The 17,994-nt window shown below is 53.6% G+C and overlaps 5 protein-coding genes across 5 annotated transcripts; 4 read left to right on the forward strand and 1 right to left on the reverse strand.

The window, feature by feature from the left end:
* Positions 1–1,134: 1,134 nt before the first annotated feature.
* On the forward strand, positions 1,135–1,990 carry COL26b_013581 (uncharacterized protein; the record flags this gene model as incomplete). Its single annotated transcript, XM_053186177.1, has 2 exons — positions 1,135–1,251; positions 1,310–1,990. 2 exons carry the CDS (start codon positions 1,135–1,137, stop codon positions 1,988–1,990), a joined length of 798 nt encoding a protein of 265 aa, XP_053029884.1.
* Positions 1,991–2,587: 597 nt separating this feature from the next.
* Positions 2,588–4,161, reverse strand: COL26b_013582 (uncharacterized protein; the record flags this gene model as incomplete). The annotated part of the gene is made up of 3 exons (XM_053186178.1): positions 2,588–3,368; positions 3,417–4,001; positions 4,097–4,161. 3 exons carry the CDS (start codon positions 4,159–4,161, stop codon positions 2,588–2,590), a joined length of 1,431 nt encoding a protein of 476 aa, XP_053029885.1.
* Positions 4,162–4,744: 583 nt separating this feature from the next.
* FIP1 (cleavage polyadenylation factor subunit fip1) lies at positions 4,745–5,968 on the forward strand (the record flags this gene model as incomplete). The annotated part of the gene is made up of 4 exons (XM_053186179.1): positions 4,745–4,936; positions 5,028–5,080; positions 5,161–5,378; positions 5,430–5,968. The coding sequence occupies 4 exons, from the start codon at positions 4,745–4,747 to the stop codon at positions 5,966–5,968; spliced, it is 1,002 nt and encodes a 333-aa protein (XP_053029886.1).
* A 9,427-nt stretch (positions 5,969–15,395) lies between these two features.
* Positions 15,396–16,987, forward strand: COL26b_013584 (uncharacterized protein; the record flags this gene model as incomplete). The annotated part of the gene is made up of 5 exons (XM_053186180.1): positions 15,396–15,486; positions 15,536–16,401; positions 16,459–16,587; positions 16,635–16,715; positions 16,781–16,987. 5 exons carry the CDS (start codon positions 15,396–15,398, stop codon positions 16,985–16,987), a joined length of 1,374 nt encoding a protein of 457 aa, XP_053029887.1.
* Positions 16,988–17,593: 606 nt separating this feature from the next.
* Positions 17,594–17,836, forward strand: COL26b_013585 (uncharacterized protein; the record flags this gene model as incomplete). The annotated part of the gene is made up of 1 exon (XM_053186181.1): positions 17,594–17,836. A coding segment is annotated over one exon (243 nt), but the record flags the coding sequence as incomplete, so codon positions are not given.
* Between the last annotated feature and the right edge of the window lie 158 nt (positions 17,837–17,994).

Consider the following 17,994-nt stretch of genomic DNA (forward strand, 5'->3'; position numbering starts at 1 on the left):
CTGCAAGTTGGAGGAGCTGGAGGTTTGCGGATGGCGGGGAGCTGGAAGCTTCCTGGTCGGTTTAAGGGTCCCCGGACGCTAAGATAAGATAAGGCAGCCGCAAGCTGCGTGTGCTGGGTGCGTAGCGCTTGGGTGCCTTACAGGGGTGGCGGTAGCGGGGCAGCGGCGTCCAGCGGGAAGGGTGAAGACCCCGCTACGTGCCTACTGGTCCAGCTGTAAGTGACGATCATGGCTTTTTGCACAAGTTGCCAGTCTTTAGTCAACTAACAATGTGACATAGTTGTGTTCTGGGATGAGAGGCCTCTACAGGTAAGGTAAGGTAAGGTAGGTAAGGTAAGCTATGCAAGTGACACACGCATGCCGACTGTCACGGCTGTGTGGGTGAGATCGTCCAAACAAGAATCAGAATGCAGCAAAATCAACTTCGTGAGGCACGGCTGAATTCATTTTAACGCATCTCAGGGCTTTACGGCGTCGCTCTTATCCAGTTTTTCCATTGCCTGAGCTAAATCTCACGACACCAACGTGGTTCATTGAACAAGCGTGATGGAGGCTTTTGTCACGCTGAGCAGATGGTTGGTTCTAATAACAGCCTGTTTACGATTCTACATATACTGTAGAATGATGAAACCCTGTGATTGTTAACAAAGATTGAATGTGTTTTCCCTATCTTGAAAGCTACTTACACAGATTGTTGTCTGCGGAGAACAGACACGGGAGAGCTACACCAGCCACCTCAACGAATCACAAGCCACCATTACCCCAATTGACCCCGCTAAAAAATCAAGACGTCCAACTCCAGGTCGGCGCCAACCATGACTGCATCTCCGACTTTGACTCTTTTTCGTTCGACTCATATAACGATCTTGCGGCATTACGCCAAACGACTCTCTGCAACTTCCTCCATATTTTCACCTAGTCAGAACACTTTCCCGCAATCTTACAAGCAACAACGGTACGTCAATCCCATAATTGCACAGGCTGCAAAACTTCAGCCGCGGCACGCGAGCGAAGCGAGGCCAAACCGCCAACCACCTTGGCGCAATCCCAGCAGCCACCTCTACAGCACACAATCGCTAACAACCGCCCACATAGAACCCTCAAGGAAGTACACATACGATACAACCGAGGACCATGTCGCGCGGTGGACGAGGCGGAGGACGGGGCGGCCGCGGCGGCAAGACGGGCCCCCAACTCTCCTGGGACAATGGCGAACACGCACCCGACACCCGCCCCTCGGAGCTCTTTCCCGTACGTCTCCTCCTCCCTTTCCCATAGTCCCCAGCCAATCTAACATTCCCGACAACAGCAATACGCCGTCCCGACAGCGAAGCCCCTCTCCGCCCTCGAACAGGCCAACGTCAACGCCTTCCTCCTCTTCCGCCGCCAGGTCCAGGACGGACCTCTCTACACCCGCAAGCGCACCTGGGGCATGGACCCGTCCAACACGCGCAAGCTCTACGGGCAGGACCAGGTGAACGCAAAGTACGGCGTGCGCACGCGCGCGACCGCGGACCCCTTCACGGGCGTGCCGACGTACAGCCAGAAGTTCGCTCGCCCGGAGCGCGCGCTGCCCGAGTTCGGCTCGCGGCCGTTCTGCAAGGAATTCTTCCCCGCGGAGCTGCACGCGACGCTCGACGGCGACGACGTCGCGCCCGGCGAGAAGCGCCGCGGCGGCGAGGCGAAGCGGCTGCGGCTGTCGCGCATCACGGCGCTGCCGACGGCCGAGGACGTGTTCCAGGTCGAGGAGCCCGCGGCGGGGCCGGAGGGCGCGAAGAAGACCCTCGAGGCGCTGGAGAGGATGCCGGATGCCGAGGGCGCGGAGGGCGAGGAGGAGTGGGAGGAGGGCGGCGAGGAGGAGGAGCAGGATGTGGAGTACGACGACGAGGATGCGGGCGACTACGATGCGGAGAATTACTTTGACGACGGGGAGTTTGGGGACGACGATGGTGGGGATGATGACCACGGCGGCCGCGAAGGGTCGTATTGATCGTGGCGAGAGAGAGAGACGGCGTCATTTTTTGAAGGAACGGAGGGGGTAGCGAAGGCGGAAGGATCTGCAGAGACTTTGCCTACCTCACGAGGAATGAGGATTAGCATATCAGGCGTTGGGCGGATGAACGGCTTTGCTGAGCGGACAGCTCCCAGATACCCATCATATACAACAGACACAAGAGCATTGCATTTCACATATCGAGACTGGACAAATTGGTGAGTCAGGGGTATCTGACATTGGGTATCAACGACCTGTGCCGCCATGTTCTATATACTTCACAACGTGACTCTCCGTGCCCATGCCGAAGCGCTTTTCTGGCGCCGTAGCTGCGACATCGCCGTATCTCCAGGCTCCATTCTTGACGCCATCGTGGCTGAGGGAATGCCGCCGCAACTTGCATGCCACGTGAGCCAACGTCACCGGTATCTCGGAGCCGGATCTTGTGCACGAAGCTCGCTCGATTCTGCCATGCTGCCGGTGTATACTTTTTAGCCATCCTGAACGCCATATGCTTCCCACAGCCCTTATGCCAAGCGTCTGTCCCCCGGCCCACGCCTCATCATTACTCTAGCCCAACCTTCACAAATCTCCTCACTTGGTGGGGTACTGGCGCTGAAGCTGGGTCAGCTTCTCGCGGACATCCACAATGCCACCTGCCGCCTCGTAAATTTTGTCACCCATCATCTTGATCGTCTCCAAAAGGTCCAGGACCATGTTGAACGCGGGAACCTGCGTCTGGTCGCGCAGGGCGCGCACCCGCTCGTAGAGGCCGTGCTCGACACCTGGCATGTGCTGCTCCATCTCCTTGATCTTCTGCACCTGGAACTGGTGCAGCTCCTTTAGCCTGTCGGCCTCGTTCGAGAAAAGGGTGAGTACGTCCTCCAGATTGCGGTCCTGGTTGCCGTTCGGCGCGTTACTGCCGGTTCCACCGCGGGTGAGCCACGTCTGGTGGTAGTGCGCAGGGAGCTTAAGCTGATCGGCGCCAGCAAATGCCATCTTTGCGATGTCCGCATCCGACTTGACAAGATCCTTCAGGTGTGCCAGGGTGACAATGTCCTCGTCCAGGGTCGTCTTGACGCCCTCGTACTTGCGCTGCAGCCAGGTGACGTCGTTGGTGAGCTGAGCAAGATCGCCGCCATGGGCCGCCATGAAACCCCTGATCTCGGACGCGTGGTTCATGAAGCGCTGGATCATGGTGTCGCAGTTCTCCATCTCGGTCTGCAGGGACTGCTCGAGGTCGTTGAAGCGGGTCGTGCCCTTGACGTTCGAAAGGTCCACCCTTACACCGGGAACGGTTTGCTGCGTGGTCGACTGACCCATAGTCAGGCCGGGAGCTGTGTTGTTCTGTTGCTGGGTTGAAGCGCCGCCGCCACTTTCAGATGTTAGCATGAGCCACGGAGAGATTGATAAAATCACTTACAAAAGACCACCAGGCTTGGCTTGGCTGGGGGCAAGACTCGAGCCAAAGAGGCCGCCGCCACCCTGTTGCGGTGTCTGTTGCGCCTGCGTGTTTGTATTTCCGCCACCGAACAGTCCTGATGGCTGCTGCTGGGTCATTGACAGCGACTGGCCAAATAGACCACCTCCCCCTGGCTTCTGCTGGGCCGCTCCGAACAGTCCTCCGCTTTGTTGAGGTTGCTGCTGGCCCGTCTGCTGCGCCGGTGTCTGGTTTCCAAACAGTCCTCCCCCTGTGGTGCCTGTCTGGGTTGTGGTATTCGCCGCCTGACCGAAAAGGCCTCCCGCTTGCTGGGGCTGGGCCTGGGGTGTTGCTGTTGTCGCTCCGCCGAATAGACCTCCGGCCTGTTGCTGGGGCTGAGAAGCTGTGGTAGATGCACCAAACAGGCCGCCAGTCGCGGGTGTTGATGGCTTGTTGCCAAACAGTCCTCCGCTTGCAGCTCCAGTCTGGGTTCCCCCAAAGAGACCACCGCTCGTAGCAGGTTGTGTTGTGGCCGCTGTGTTTCCAAAGAGTCCTCCGCCAGCTGCGGGTGTCGACGAAGGGCCGGCGCTGTAGCAGAACAGTGTTAGCAAGATATTGAGGTACAATGCAAGGGCAAGACTCGGGTTTGGCAATGCAGTGACCCGAAAGAGGGCAAAACATACGCAGAATTGGCAGCACCAGTGTTGATGCTCAAGCCACCGCCAGTTTTCGCACCGAACAGCGACATGTTGGCGGTCGAGTTCTCTGGTGCAGTAGAGCCAGTAGTATTATCGTTTGCGATTGAGATGAAAGGCGAGGCCGAGGTCGTGTTCGAGGTGAAAGCCGGGGTAGGGTGAGGCTGATGGCCGTGGACTTGAGCTGCTGGATTGTTTGTTGCTGATTCTTGTGCTGGCTGCTGTTGCTGCTGCTGTCGCTGCGCGGTCAACGCGAAAGAAGAATTGGCGGCAGGGACTGGAGGGCACGGGCCACCTGCAGCTTTCTGAGCTGCTGCTGCCTTTGCCAGCGTGGATTGCGACCGCCTGGGATTGGCTATTCGGCGTTCTGAGATGCCGCCTCCGGGGTTCCACACCGAAGCTGCTAGACCGGGGCGCTGATTGGGCAATGCTGACTGCACCTGCTGTTGCTGCTGCTGCTGCTGCTGTTGATGGCCCGTGCCTTCCATCTGGATGTCCTGGGAAGCTGCTGCCGCTGCTGTTGCTCCTGCTGCGAAAGGCGTCGTTGTGAAGCCTCGACCGAAAACACCACCACCACCACCGCCACTGCTTCCACCACCAGTTCCAAACGTAGAGCCGTTCATCGAAGTCGCGAAAATGGATATCGACGAGGATGATGATTTTTACGCGCCCGAGGAGCCGACTGTTCCTGCGCCTGCGCCTGCGACCGAAAATGCTGCTGCACCCAAGGCGCCGTCGCCAAAAGTAGAGTCCAAAAATGACGAGTTGGAGGAGGGTGAGGAAGAGGATGAGGGCGGAGCCATGGACGAAGACGATGATGAAGACTCTGTAAGCTTCTGCCTGCACCTCTGGTCGCTCTGCGTATTTGTAAGCCGCCCGTGTATAAGCCAGTGACTGACTGTTCTGGCGCTTTCCTCAGGATATCGACATCATCACCGAGCGCAAAGACGGCACAAAGGCTGCACCCCCAACGTACGTCTCAACAACCACTCACCAGCACAAAGTTAAAGACTTCTTTGAAGCTCATGAAACCACAGACAATCGCGATACAGCGACATCAGAAACATTCCTCAAAGGTCCGCCTCCAACGACATGCCCGTCAAGGCCGCCCCAGCGAAGGAAGAGTCGCCGGCTGCCTCCGACCTCCCTCTGGGCATCCCCAGTGCCGACAAGGCTGCCGCTGCCGCTTCCAAGTCCACCATAGACGTCAACGCGAACCCTCCCTACCCTCCTGCGGGCAAACCCATCACCGCCGTCAACATTGACGAGGGTAAGCACGACTCGCCCTGCGCTTCCCATCGCACCCAGCTAACCTTTACAGACCTCCCCGAAAACGAGAAACCCTGGCGCAAGCCCGGTACGGATATCAGTGATTACTTCAACTACGGCTTCGACGAGTTCACCTGGGCCCTTTACGCTGCCAAGCAAGAGGCTGTCCGTGGAGAGTACAACGCCGACGCTATCGCCGCCGGTAACAAGAAGATGATGGAGGACTTTGGCATGATGATGATGGGCGGCATGAACATGCCCGGTGGAGGGGCTGGCGCCCAGCAGGCCCAGGCAGCTGGTATGGGAGGTATGCCCGGCGGCGGCATGGACGGCATGCCCCCCGAGATGCAGGCCATGATGCAGCAGATGATGGGCCAGGGCATGGACCCCAGCCAGATGGACCCCGCCACCATGTCTGCCATGTTTTCCCAAGGCGCCAACGCCGGCGGCCAAGCGGGCCAGCAACAAAACTTTGGCCAGGGCGGCTTTGGAGGAAACCAGGGCCAGTACGGCGGCTACGACCAGTCGGGCATGGGTGGCAACCGCGGTGGCTTCGGCGGCAGGGGCCGTGGTGGACGTCGCCAATGGTAAAACATCAAAAAAGCTTGCTCTTCGTATGTGCTGGCGGTTGTCCGGCCCGGCTGGCGTTCTCGGGATAATGGTGAGGTCGCAAAATGGTTTGCTTTAGAGTTTCTGGATTGGCCACGGAATTGGCTCAAGCAGGCATAGAGATACCCTGACAATTGATCTGGCATTTCTACCACTGGCAAGCTGTTTTGCTACATCTCAGTGACATACAGGCGGATTGGGCCGTTTGGTGGGGACAGATGCTCATTGCTGCTTCCCGTTTTCTGCCCAAACGTTTGCGATTTGTTTCTCGCGGAGCTTGCATGAAGGTCCAAACACGTTTTTTTCTCTGCATTCCCTATCTCCCCTGCCACCTTGTGATCTCCTAGGTACCCAAACATCTCTCCATGATGCTGTGCCCGCCGTTGACCATGCCAACGAATGGCTTAAAAAGCCGCCCATATTTCTCTGTCGTCTCCTTCAAATCAATCACCTTCATCATCGTATCTTCCACTACCGGGGCTGAGGCATGGGCCTCTTTACCGTATCCCCGGGCCCTCCCCCGCGTCCCAGCATGCAAGTCCTCATAGGCCATGCCGACGAAAGGTTTTAAAGGCCACCAACTGTCCTTAGTCTTCTCGTTCAAATCAATCAATTTCGCCATCGCATCTTCTGCTACCGAGGCGGAGGAATGAGCCTCATCACCAGATCCCCGGGCCCTGAGCCATGCAGCCTGCAGGCACTCATAGATGATACCCAGGCTATGTTTGGATGAGCAAACGCATCGCTGTGCGGGGCCGTTATTCTACTATCATTGTGTCCTTTGGGTGTTGGGTCGGGGACTTTCAGCCATTATGTTGGCATTCCCCAGAGGATACCGAGTGCAATCTTCGTGTCTTGGTCTAGCATAGGTCCTCGTAGTTCTGGCGGGCGCACATTCAACCTCGAACTTCATCGTCTTTGAGACAGACGCCTCTCGCACATTGGCGCCCTGCTCGAGGATCAGATGACCGAGAGACAACTGATCGTCTCTCCAAGCGGAAGAAAAGTCGAACCCAATAGAGTTCATCGACACTGCCGCTCTCTGAAGCAATCTCCCCCGCCATGCCCCTTCGGTGTTGGCCGCAGACTGCCACTCCGAGTCAAACAGACAACAATAGTTGTAAGGCCTCTGACGCTGACTCTGGGAAAGGAGCCTCAGTTCCCGACTGAGACGTTGGTGCACACTGGGGGCTGGGTTGGGGGTTTTTGTAGTACAGCCTCACCCACGCCTCTGGAGTTGTCCCCGAAAGCACGCAGCCTATGCGCGGGGACAGGAAGATTGAGACTATTCCAAGGAAATCGGCCGTCAGCGACGGAGAGTCGAGGGAGAATGTAAAAGCCAAAGCCGGCCGTCTAGGGCAACGCTTGAGTGGAAGTGATTACTAGTACCGCCTGCTACGGATACTTTAGCTTGATCATTCTCAAACCGAACTGAGTACAGTTCATTGAATTTTCTGCATCCACTCACAGGGCGGCTTCTACCATGATCGATCAACATGGACCCTCCACCCCGAACGGAACCGGGCATGAATTCGTCCCAGAGGTCTATCATCTTTAAGGAGACACGAGAAAGTGCGACGCCACTTCTTCTGTTCCGCCTCACGATCATGAGATACCACGAGCTCTTGAACTCGAAAAACCCGCCCAGAAATGTCATCATATTGGTCGATGAGATCAACACGCCAGACACAGAATCGAGAGTGACAATATCCGCCTCGAATACGTGTAGATTGACAGCAAGAAGCAATCCACTTGTCTCTACTCAAGACAGCACACGATACTATCGTTCGTTGGGAGACGTCGTCACATATGCTCAAGAACGAGGAGTCAAATCCTACCGAAGGAGTAAGCGATGTTGCTGAAGGAGCAAATGCTTTCGGCTGTTAGCACTTGGACGTAAGAACCTAGACCGACATTGTTACAGTTCTCTCCGTCAATATCGCTGCCACTTCCCGCAGCGACCTCATTTCTCAACTCCTATTCCTAAACCACGGGCCCTTAATGCGAACACGGTACATTGGAAGCACGCAGATGTCTTCCCAGGCTTGTATCCTGGAAGGAAATTGTGCTGCAAGTTGTCCCTCCGTCATTCGTCGTGGAAATATGAGGGGCTAGAGGCCGTGCGACACTCGGCACGCCAGGTCGGCCTCGCTCGCGGCTCGAGCGAGAGGGCGCCTTTCTATCCCTCCCGGAAATGGCAAAGATTAGGACGAATTCGTCTTTGGTGGCCCTTACTATAACGGGTCTACGTGCTACGCTCTTGCGGTCTTACGCAGGTGACGCCCACGCGGCTATGTGGATGATGATGGTCACGGCGTGTCGGCGACGGCCCCTCACAGCGACGAAGCCGAGATTGGAGACTGAAGGGCCTTAAGTGGCGGGGCAAGCTCGTAGGATGGGGGATGTCGGGATCCCTACGCGGCTCCCAAATAAAAGCCCGATGTGCGTCGCTCTGGGCCGACGGAAAAGGGGCGGATGAAACGGCGACAGCCAGCTAAAGCAACGCATTCTTCAAAATGATTCTTGCAAGCATGTAGCTTACAAGCGAAGACGCGGCGCACAACCTTCAAGATGCATTACCAGTCCCAGCTGCGAGGAAACGACATCTGGGGGCTAGAGGTACGCGGTGGACAAGCCAGCGGACTCAGCCGGCGAGGTGATAGATCACCGCCTGCTGCCGGGGCTTTGTTTAGAACAACACCGGTGTTCCAGGATCTGTTACAGTTGCCCGCCTTCTATCTCGTCTTCATCTTATTTACGAAGAGCTGACCTACAAACCCTTGCGCGTCTCACACGTCACATCCAGAAAAGAACACTTTCTTTTCCCAGAAACAGCACAAACAACTTCAGAATAAACCTCAGACTCGCGAGAGCTTTTGTAGAACCGTCTTGCAGATGGCTCGCATGGTGTCCTACACAATGAAGCGGGATTAAGCGGATTACCGCGATGCACACATCCCCCGGGCCCAGCTTCGCTCTATGTTACGATCTCAAGCTCGGCCTTGCCCCGAGTAAATTACGCATGTGCGGCAATTTGCCAGATGAGGTATTCGGGGGCTTTTTCTCACGTCTGGTAGCCGTGGCAAGAACATTGGAAGAGTAGGCATCAAAGCCGGGCCCTTTGGGGGCCAACCATAGTGTCGCTGTATGAAGCCAACTTGGGAGCATGACGTCCCCGATTAGCCTCGTTAGAAAGCACAATTGGATGGCAGTTGCCCAAGGTCTAGCATGATTCCCGAGTCCATAATTACCCGCAAGCTGAAGGGGCAGAATGTCAATAAGCTCTTGTTTGCGGAGGTTATGGGAGAAGGCTGGCCTCACTGTATCACAGCCCCATCCTGGGAAGGTTACCAGGAGCCATATAAGATCCGTAGCTCCGACCCGATTTTCCTACCTTGGCGCAACCTTCAAAAACAACGTCGGACCAAAACATCAGACTCATGAGAGCTTTTGTTGAACCATATTCGAGATGGCTCGCTGGTGTTCCACACGGTGAAGCGGGGTAAAATAAACGTCGGCATCGTGGGCGTCCCGCGGCTTCATCTGAAATGCGACCTCAAAATGGACTTTTTGCGTCGCGTACATATTTGACGTATCTGCAGCAACCTTCTGGAGGCAGTCGACAGAACCTCCATCTCATGCCTGGACCAAGATCCCTCCATTCTTGGATATCATCTGGACAGCTGGCGTGAAGACTAACAGCTTTTATTCGAGCAACGCTGCCATCTTCGATTCAGTCTAAGAATGTTACAACAACATCAAGAAACAGACGGCGATAGGCGCCAGCACGCATTCAATCCTGGTGTGGTGAATTTTGAATCCGGGCCCTTCGGGAATCAGCCATAGAACAACAAAGAAAAGGTCACACGTCAACATCTTGGTCGGCGGAAATCCATGGCTATCACTGCATGGTGTCTCTGTTCTGAAACACAGAATGGCATTGTACAATTATTGGAACCCTTGGTACCCAAGAGCCAAGAGTATGCACATTCACACCATTGGATCCCATGACAGTTGGTTTCCGCTGTGGACTAAGGTGACCGCTTCCCTTTGTGGATTAGACGGGAGCGAGCATTAGAAACGATGACAACACCTTCAACTGCAAAGATTGAGGTCGAAGTCAACGTCGCGCCTCTGTTTATCGTCGGCATACTTGTAGTTGTCCTTGTGACCTACAAAGCCTACAAGTCCGGCATCTTCCACCAGATTGATTCGGCGGATTGTCATGATCTCCTGGTTATGGTATGGTCTGGCCAATGATGCGGATAAACCACCTACCTCTGCCGAAATTTGGGCTACAAAACAAGGTCTGGGTAGTCCTGTGCCGGAGACATTGGTCAAGGACTTCACCGGTTTTCCGATGGCCCCTTCGCCTGCTCTCGTATCAGTGGCGCAGAAGATTCAATATTCGATCTCAAAAGTTCTGCGACCTTTCGAACCAGCCCAGGGCCCCGGCCGCAATGCGATGCGGCAACATCTCATCACCCACTGGCGGGGGCCAACGCAGTTGATGGAAGAAGTTTGGTCCAGACCGAAAGACACGAAGCGCCTCGAAGCCTAGAAATGATGTCGTTGTGTCCACCTGAGTCATATGCTGCTCTACATTGTCCGTTCCGAACGTCTTCTGCACCATCCACAGAGGCCTTTCACTAATAACAATGGACCAACTGTCTTAGAGGGCCTATTTACGCTGATCATCGACTAGAATCCTTTAAGCAAAGCTGCACAAGGACAACAAAACGACGGACGGAGCCACTCGAAAGGCTGGAACACGGGACATTGTCTTTGAAATACGACGTCGAGCTCGCTATTGCCCGTCTTACTAGTGCGACTCGACTAATGAGGGGTACAAATATGAAACGATAAGTTATACTCCCTTTAGAATACAAACGACACAACACCTTCACTCCTGAGAAGTCGAAAACGCTCATCATCCTCGGGTCAAAAGTTACACCGTCCTCGTCGACTTCTCCTGCTTTCATGTCCACCATGCGGAAAAAGCTTAGGATCCATATAATTCATATGTGCTGACACGGCTTTTGTCGCTGTATTGGGATTCAATCGAAGGCACGGTACCTTACACAGGCACCGCCAAGTGTCTAAGTCGGGCCACTCGATCAACACTTCCTTCAACAACGCAAAGACCAACAACTCAATATCTACATGTGGCATAGCTAGCGATACTCATGCATTCCAGCCTACAAGATGTAGGCGGCAGACCAAAGACGAAAGATCTGCATTACAACTACCACGGTCGCCGGAAGACAAAAAATACTGGCCTCGCCCTAACTAACCGTAAGTCTCCTCGGCATTGGGGATGTCGTCCTTTGGAGCAAACTGAACCTGGGGTTATCGTAATTGTAAACACCCTGTTGTTTCGTTTGGCACGAGTTTCTTTTACCATATAACAATCACCAGGCTCTCATATGTACCTACTTCCGGAGTATTTTCATGAGTTCGTCCCATTGCGCCTAGCCCGGGGCCCTCGCCTATTTTGACGGCGGCAGCTTGGAGTAACTGGACAGGTTCCTCCCTGTATTCATCTCGCGCTCGAGTGCGAAAGAGAGTGTCGCGGTGGGCAGCCGGCTATCGATTTAAGCCTGGTTGATACATACGCGAAAATAAACCAAGGCAAGGAGATGAACACATCGAAGGAAGCAGCGAAGGAAGGCACGAAGCAATGGTCGTGCCACAGCGTTTTACTGCACTTTGCACATCTACGTTGAATTTTCCTCAGGGGCTATCGTCTTTGAGATTGAATACTTTGACTGGAGCTCAAGCACCGCCGGCTCGAGCTACGAAGGCTGAAAAGAAGAGCCACAGTTCAAGTTTGATATGGCACGCCTAGCACGCGGTACAGAGTAACGAATATGCGAATATATTGCAATGCTGCGAATACTTCGGGAGTTTGGCACCGTTAACCACGCCGTGGATAATAGAGAGATACCTCAAGGCGGATCATTCTTTTGCCCGAAATGAGACGAATATCGTAACTCAGGCGCAAGGCGCGTAAACCAGCCGCTGGATTCAGAAGCTATCCCACCAAGGCCCACTCCAGGACTACCTGGTGATGTTCGGTCTCTTCTCTCGCCCAGCTGGAACAACGGAAAAAGTATAAGTCCACGAATTACCAGCAGCGCGATAAGCTTCCCGAAGACAGTCTCCAGCTCATAACCACGAACGGCTTTGAACCTCCTATTCATGCTCCTCTCCTCTAGCAGGGACAAAGACGACAGCCACAAACGCAATGGACCCGAAAAACGCCAGCCGTTTAGTGATACCGTCGACGAAGAAGATACATGATGGAATCCTCACAGCAGAAAACCATCTCGCTGTTCTCGGACCTGAAGATGACAGTCCGACGTACGAATAACCTTGAAGCTTGCCTGATAGTTTACCGGGCGACTGCCTTTTCTGTTTGCACGATGCCACAGTATCTCGCATTTATCTCCACGTATGCATGGAAAGCCGGGCCCGTCGACTGCAGAGGGTAACAAGCAGTACCTTGATGCGGGATATAAGTCAGACTTGCCATCTCACTTCGCGCCGTCCGATGTATGTGGACACCACGGCAGCCAACATCTCGGCAACAGACTCTCCAGACGTCCTTTTCGCGATCCTCAGGCATTGGGGTAAGAAACAAGCACCGGAGCCTCAATTCATAATGAGTATCGAACTAAGACTGGCAGAGCCTTAGCTAGCAACACCGGTACTAAGAAGGCGAAGTCCACGGCTGGCACTCAGACTTTCCTATCCGCAGCTAACCTGGTGGATATCGCCGAGCCACTAAAGCTGATAAGTATCTTTGTTGGATAGCCTATGGAATATTATGACGGTGCTCCGGTGAACAAGGATAATATCCCTATTATCATCGGATACTTCTCGATATATAGTAAACTCACGATAAGAGTAGTTGGTCTCACCTGGGATAACTAAATTGTTCCGAACATCACGTCCATCACTATTTCCCCCAAGGAAGTGGTACATAACGCCCAATTCATCAACATAGGCATGCCGGAGGTACAGAACGACATCCTCCGCCTCATGCACATTCCGGCTGGTCGGCAACGTGGTACTCTTGGAGGCCTCTACTTTGGAGGCGTGGCCTAGTCGTAGAAAGTAGCAACATCAATGGGTTCGTTCAGCTGATCTTACGAAGGTATTGAATTGGGTTTCTAGGGCTGTCGTTGCCGCCCAAGACGTCGGCGAGAACGTCGACAAAAAAGGCGTTTTCAATGCTGCCTTTATCTTGGAGACCACTTGTTCATTTCCTATTCTTCTGCTACCAATCCCACGCGACTTCTGACGCGTCTCGGATGCTTTCTCTTGGTGACTGGAAGATTCTATCCACGGCAATCTTGAGCGCTTGGTAACTGTGATGGTCTAAGGTACGCGGAAAGTCCTGTGAGAGGTCCCAGGGGCCCTTAATCGACCAGCGCACGAGCGGCAACGATCAAAGCCATGTACGAGATCGCATTCATACCCGAGCTATTTCCGTTTCTCTCTCAGGGAACTCTTCTTAAACAGCCTTATTTTCATTGTCTCATCGTCAATTAAAGCCAACCAACTTCGATGTCATTTCGTAGAAATACCATTCCCTATAATCGACAAGGGATATTGTCCGAGCGGCGGCCCTCGCAGTCAGCACGACGACAATCCAAGCGGCAGTCATTGACCACTTACGAAATGCGACTACGAAGCGGAAGCAAATCCTTGAAATCTACAAGCAGCTTAGCTGGGCCGACAATGTCGCTCGCAAAGCCTCTGGCGATGCTGTTTATAAAGCCCCAATACACGCAGCTCTTCCTGTAATAACCTGTGGCCACGAACCCGAATCTTGAAAAGGATGGTCGATTTGCATTCCTATCACAAGCCCACGGTTGGGTAAATTTTCTAATTTCACTCGCAAGTTCTCCAGGACGTTAAATGTCTTAGAACAAAGCACGGATGGCTTGGAGATTTGTACAACAAAAGGCCGAGTCATCGTCAAAAGAACTCAGATCGGACACAGAGTGGGAGGCAGACAGGGTGTTCCGGGACATAATAACCGAGCCGGTGGCTCTGCGCCAATTAAGTTTGATGATGGTTGATTCTGGGGCAATTCGTTCGTTTTTACTTGGGCCATCGCACGTTTACCCGACGATGAAGATTCAGATGTTCTGATTCATGGTGCCCTTCTCGCGGCAGAATTATTTACAATCAAAGACTGCTCTCTATGGTCAGATTTCGTTAGAGCCCGTAGGATCTACGTGTAGGGAGAAACGGTACGCGATACTTCGCAGCGGCAGGGTTCATTTCAATTTCTTGCCCTTGGGACATCCTTTGGGAGCAGCTGCTTTTGAATCACTCCATCGTGCTTCCCAGCACAGAAAGATCACGGCAATGTGAACAAAAAGGCATATTTGTTCATATGGAACGTATTCCAGGGGTTGGCAGCGAGAGCCGACTACGCAAGGAGCGACGTAAGGACCTCGTCGGGGTACCCAAGGCGCGTATTGAATGTATCCAACTCCATCTCTGGAAGTAATTCTGTCGTGTGTATCTACTTCTTCGTCGCGAGATTTACGGTTGAAGCTCAACAACGAGTGGCTCAATTGAAGGCGTGCTTCGCCGAATCAAATGGAGGGAAGATTACCTGCACCGGCAGATCTCATCGGATAGTATCGCATGCACGTAGAATCAACATCATTTCTGATTCATGGCATACCTTGTGGTCTGCAGAATTTGCTTGAAGGGCGTCTGGCTTCACCTCCGGTATGCTACTTACTGACAGGCTTCTCACCTGCGACCCCGTGATGCCCCTTTTCTATCAGATGAAGGACGTGGACGGCATGGGCAGCTGTTAATTCTCACCTTTCGGAGGTCTTGTAGACGCGTCTGAAAGTTTTTCGACGTGTCGAGCTCGCCTATTCCCCTTTTGGGAAGTCGTCTGAGGTTGGCGATAGCGGTTGGGGATTCACTAAGCTCACCTTGACTTCAATCACTACAGCGACCTCAGGCTCACCGGGGAGCTTCTCCTTTCGCATAAATCTCCCACCTTCCTCCCACGAATAGGATCCAAAATTTTCACCAGACCACCCACGGCCGACTTCACCAAACTTCACCTCGTCACCCGCATTCCCATCTTCTACTTCTCCCACCTTACCCTCACCACCTCCCGAACTCTTCCTCCAGGCCTTTTCTTCCTGACCTTCCTACTCCCCGAGATACTCTGCTTTCTCGCGACATTCTTCTCGCGACACTCTTCTTTCTCGCGATACTCTTCTTCTCGCGATAATCTTCTTTCTCGCGATACTCTTTCTCGCGATCTCCTACCTGCTCGCGATCTTGTCCCTCCTCGCGACTTGCCTCCCCTGGCGATACTTCTCTTCCCCGGGATCTTCATCCGTCTGCAACACCACGGAAGAATATGGAGGCTACATTCCAAGTCGACCTTGACATCCTGCAAGACCCATTGGTCGCGGCCAACCAAAAGGAATGGATGTTGGACCTCATCTTATGTACGACGGACTCCTCTCAACGATCGGGAAGATGCTAACCAACTCCAAGCGCAGATTGTTCCGTACCGATACTACCAAGAGCCGCGACTGTTCCCAGAGCTGGCCTTTTACGGGACACTGCTGAATAACAGAGCGGACTTCTGCCAAATCTGGAGCTTTGTAACCAGATTCCACGTATGGATCTACGACCTTGCCATTACCAACTCTGAGATGGCCGACCAGGCGATCGAGAGCCTCAAACAAATGCAACAGAGCCTCGAGATCGAGAGCCTTCTGGAAGCGGCGACATCGGCTGGTCCGAGTCCTGCTGACTATCCTTCCCCTCCGGGAACAGTCACTGAGAGCATTCCAGTCACACCCCAACAGGCGACCACGAGTTCAAGCCGGGCCCCAAAGTCAGCGATTGTTGTATCCGACCACCCTCTGCTGGTCGCAGAGCTTGATAAGCCTGCCCTATGTATCTATCAGGGGATCATCAAGGACCGTGAGCACTTTGCGGAGATCAACAATGCGTATAATCGTCATGTCAAGCGCCAACCTGGGCTGACGCCAGAGGAAGATCACTCGTGGCCCCAGAGCACGGAGAAGTGCATTGAGTATATCCAGGAGATGTACAGTGCCATCACAAGCACCAATGACTTCTTTGAGCTCCGAAAAGCCAAGGAACGCCTGGCAAAGGTCCGGGCGAAGACAGCTGATAGCAAGCTCCCAGAAGCCCAGGAACAAGGCGTCAGTGGTTCAAGTGCGACAAATGATCCGAGGAAGCGCAAAGCGACTGAGGAGCGACCCAAAGGATTGAGCAAGGCCGACTGGGATCTCTTGAAGGAGGACAACTCCGCCTCTGACCGGCTCAACACGGTGATCCATCATAAGATCACAGATGTCGAGATTGAGGTCATCTGCTGGCAGCTTCTGGTGAGTCAATGGTTATTGGGTATGTGATGCTGGATGCTTGGCTTACACTGGATACAGATTGCTGCTGAAGATGCTCAAAGGGGCTTCACGATGAAACCTCTCTGGTCGGGTGAGAGGACCGTGTCGACCTGGGACCATTTCACCACCTTTGGCGAGAGATGGTCTGCAATGGTCAAGGAGCTTCTGGTATGTTGATCTATCGTCCTGATCTGTAAATAACTAATGAGGCCTAGGACTGCAAGATACTTGTCCATTCTCTGCTTCGGGCCGACTGGTTTGCAAAGTTCGCAACCGCCCCAACAAAGGAACGCGCCGTATGTCACTCATAGTCCCTCCTTGTTCCCCTCAAGTTCTCAATGGCCACTGACCATGGAAGCAGGCAAAACTGAGCAACGATCTGCTTAATGGCCGCCGAGACGTGCAGAACCAGGCCGGACGTGAAATAATCCGCGAAAAGACAGCAGCCAATGAGTGGACTTCGGCCGAGGACTTCGAAATCCGAACAAAGGACGGACAGCTGGTACACAAAGGTGGCCAGATTGGCGACAATGCTCGGAGACAGCTCGCAAAGAGACGCAAGGCGTAGAGTTTTGCACAATTAGGTGTTCAATTCTAGACAGGAGGTGCTTGTTCTTTGTTATGCTCGTCTTGCGGATACTGCGCATTCTGATTTTGTGTCTTGAGCCTTTGATACCCCATAAACATCAGAATTGGTTTTGGCCATGAGTACATAGACATCTTTTGCCACAGAAGCAACTTTTCAAGTTGAATGGCCTGACATCCATGCCTATCCGCTGATAATGCCCCTGAAGCCTGCGCAGAACATCGCATATATTTGACACTATGGTCGAAGGATGACAGCCTTACGGAACGTTCAATCAGGACCAAACAACCAGCGAGTAATTCAAAAGCCACAAGCTCATCAGAAGCCGCAAATCCGTAATTGTTACTGGGTTCTGGTATTCTTCCCAACTTGCCTGAAGAAGCTTGGAAGCAAGGCAGCGCATATGTCGTTTCATCTGGCCTTGCGCTTTTCATTTTCGTTTTGTTTCTCATCCCTGCTTGGCACAATAATAACAGAGATTGATATGAAGGAATCTCGACTCAACTGGACAGTGCTTCCAAGTTCTTGGGAGAGTATGACAGTATTGGCGCCCTTGGACGGAGGTCAGAACTGGCGAAGCCTGCTACAATGGCCTTTCGTGGTATTGTGAGGGACGCCGCCCATGTCAGTCTTCTGTCAGCCGCGTACGAAAAACATGTTCGCGTGAACGAGACCCCAGAGATCGACACCACATTCCCGACAACTGCTCAGCAAGACAGGGAGTGCGCGGAACGAATCTTCGCTGTATGGCAGGATACATCCGACTTTTACGAGAAGCGGCGGGCGATCGAGAAGAAAAGCCAGAACTTGCACCTTTCAAAGGTCGAGACGGTTCTGAGCGATTCTGCAATGTCACGGGCTAGAGCCCGGATTGATATCTCCGGCTTCGCCGGAGCAGTTACCGAGATCCGGCTCCGTTGGACCCACTATTCTGCCGCAGTACGCCGCCTAACCCGGCCTGCTTCACCGCTGTTAGGTGCCTACCCTTG

This window comes from Colletotrichum chrysophilum (assembly GCF_026319265.1).
Source record: "Colletotrichum chrysophilum strain AFK26 chromosome Unknown scaffold_239, whole genome shotgun sequence".
NCBI classification, from domain to species: Eukaryota; Fungi; Ascomycota; class Sordariomycetes; order Glomerellales; family Glomerellaceae; genus Colletotrichum; species Colletotrichum chrysophilum.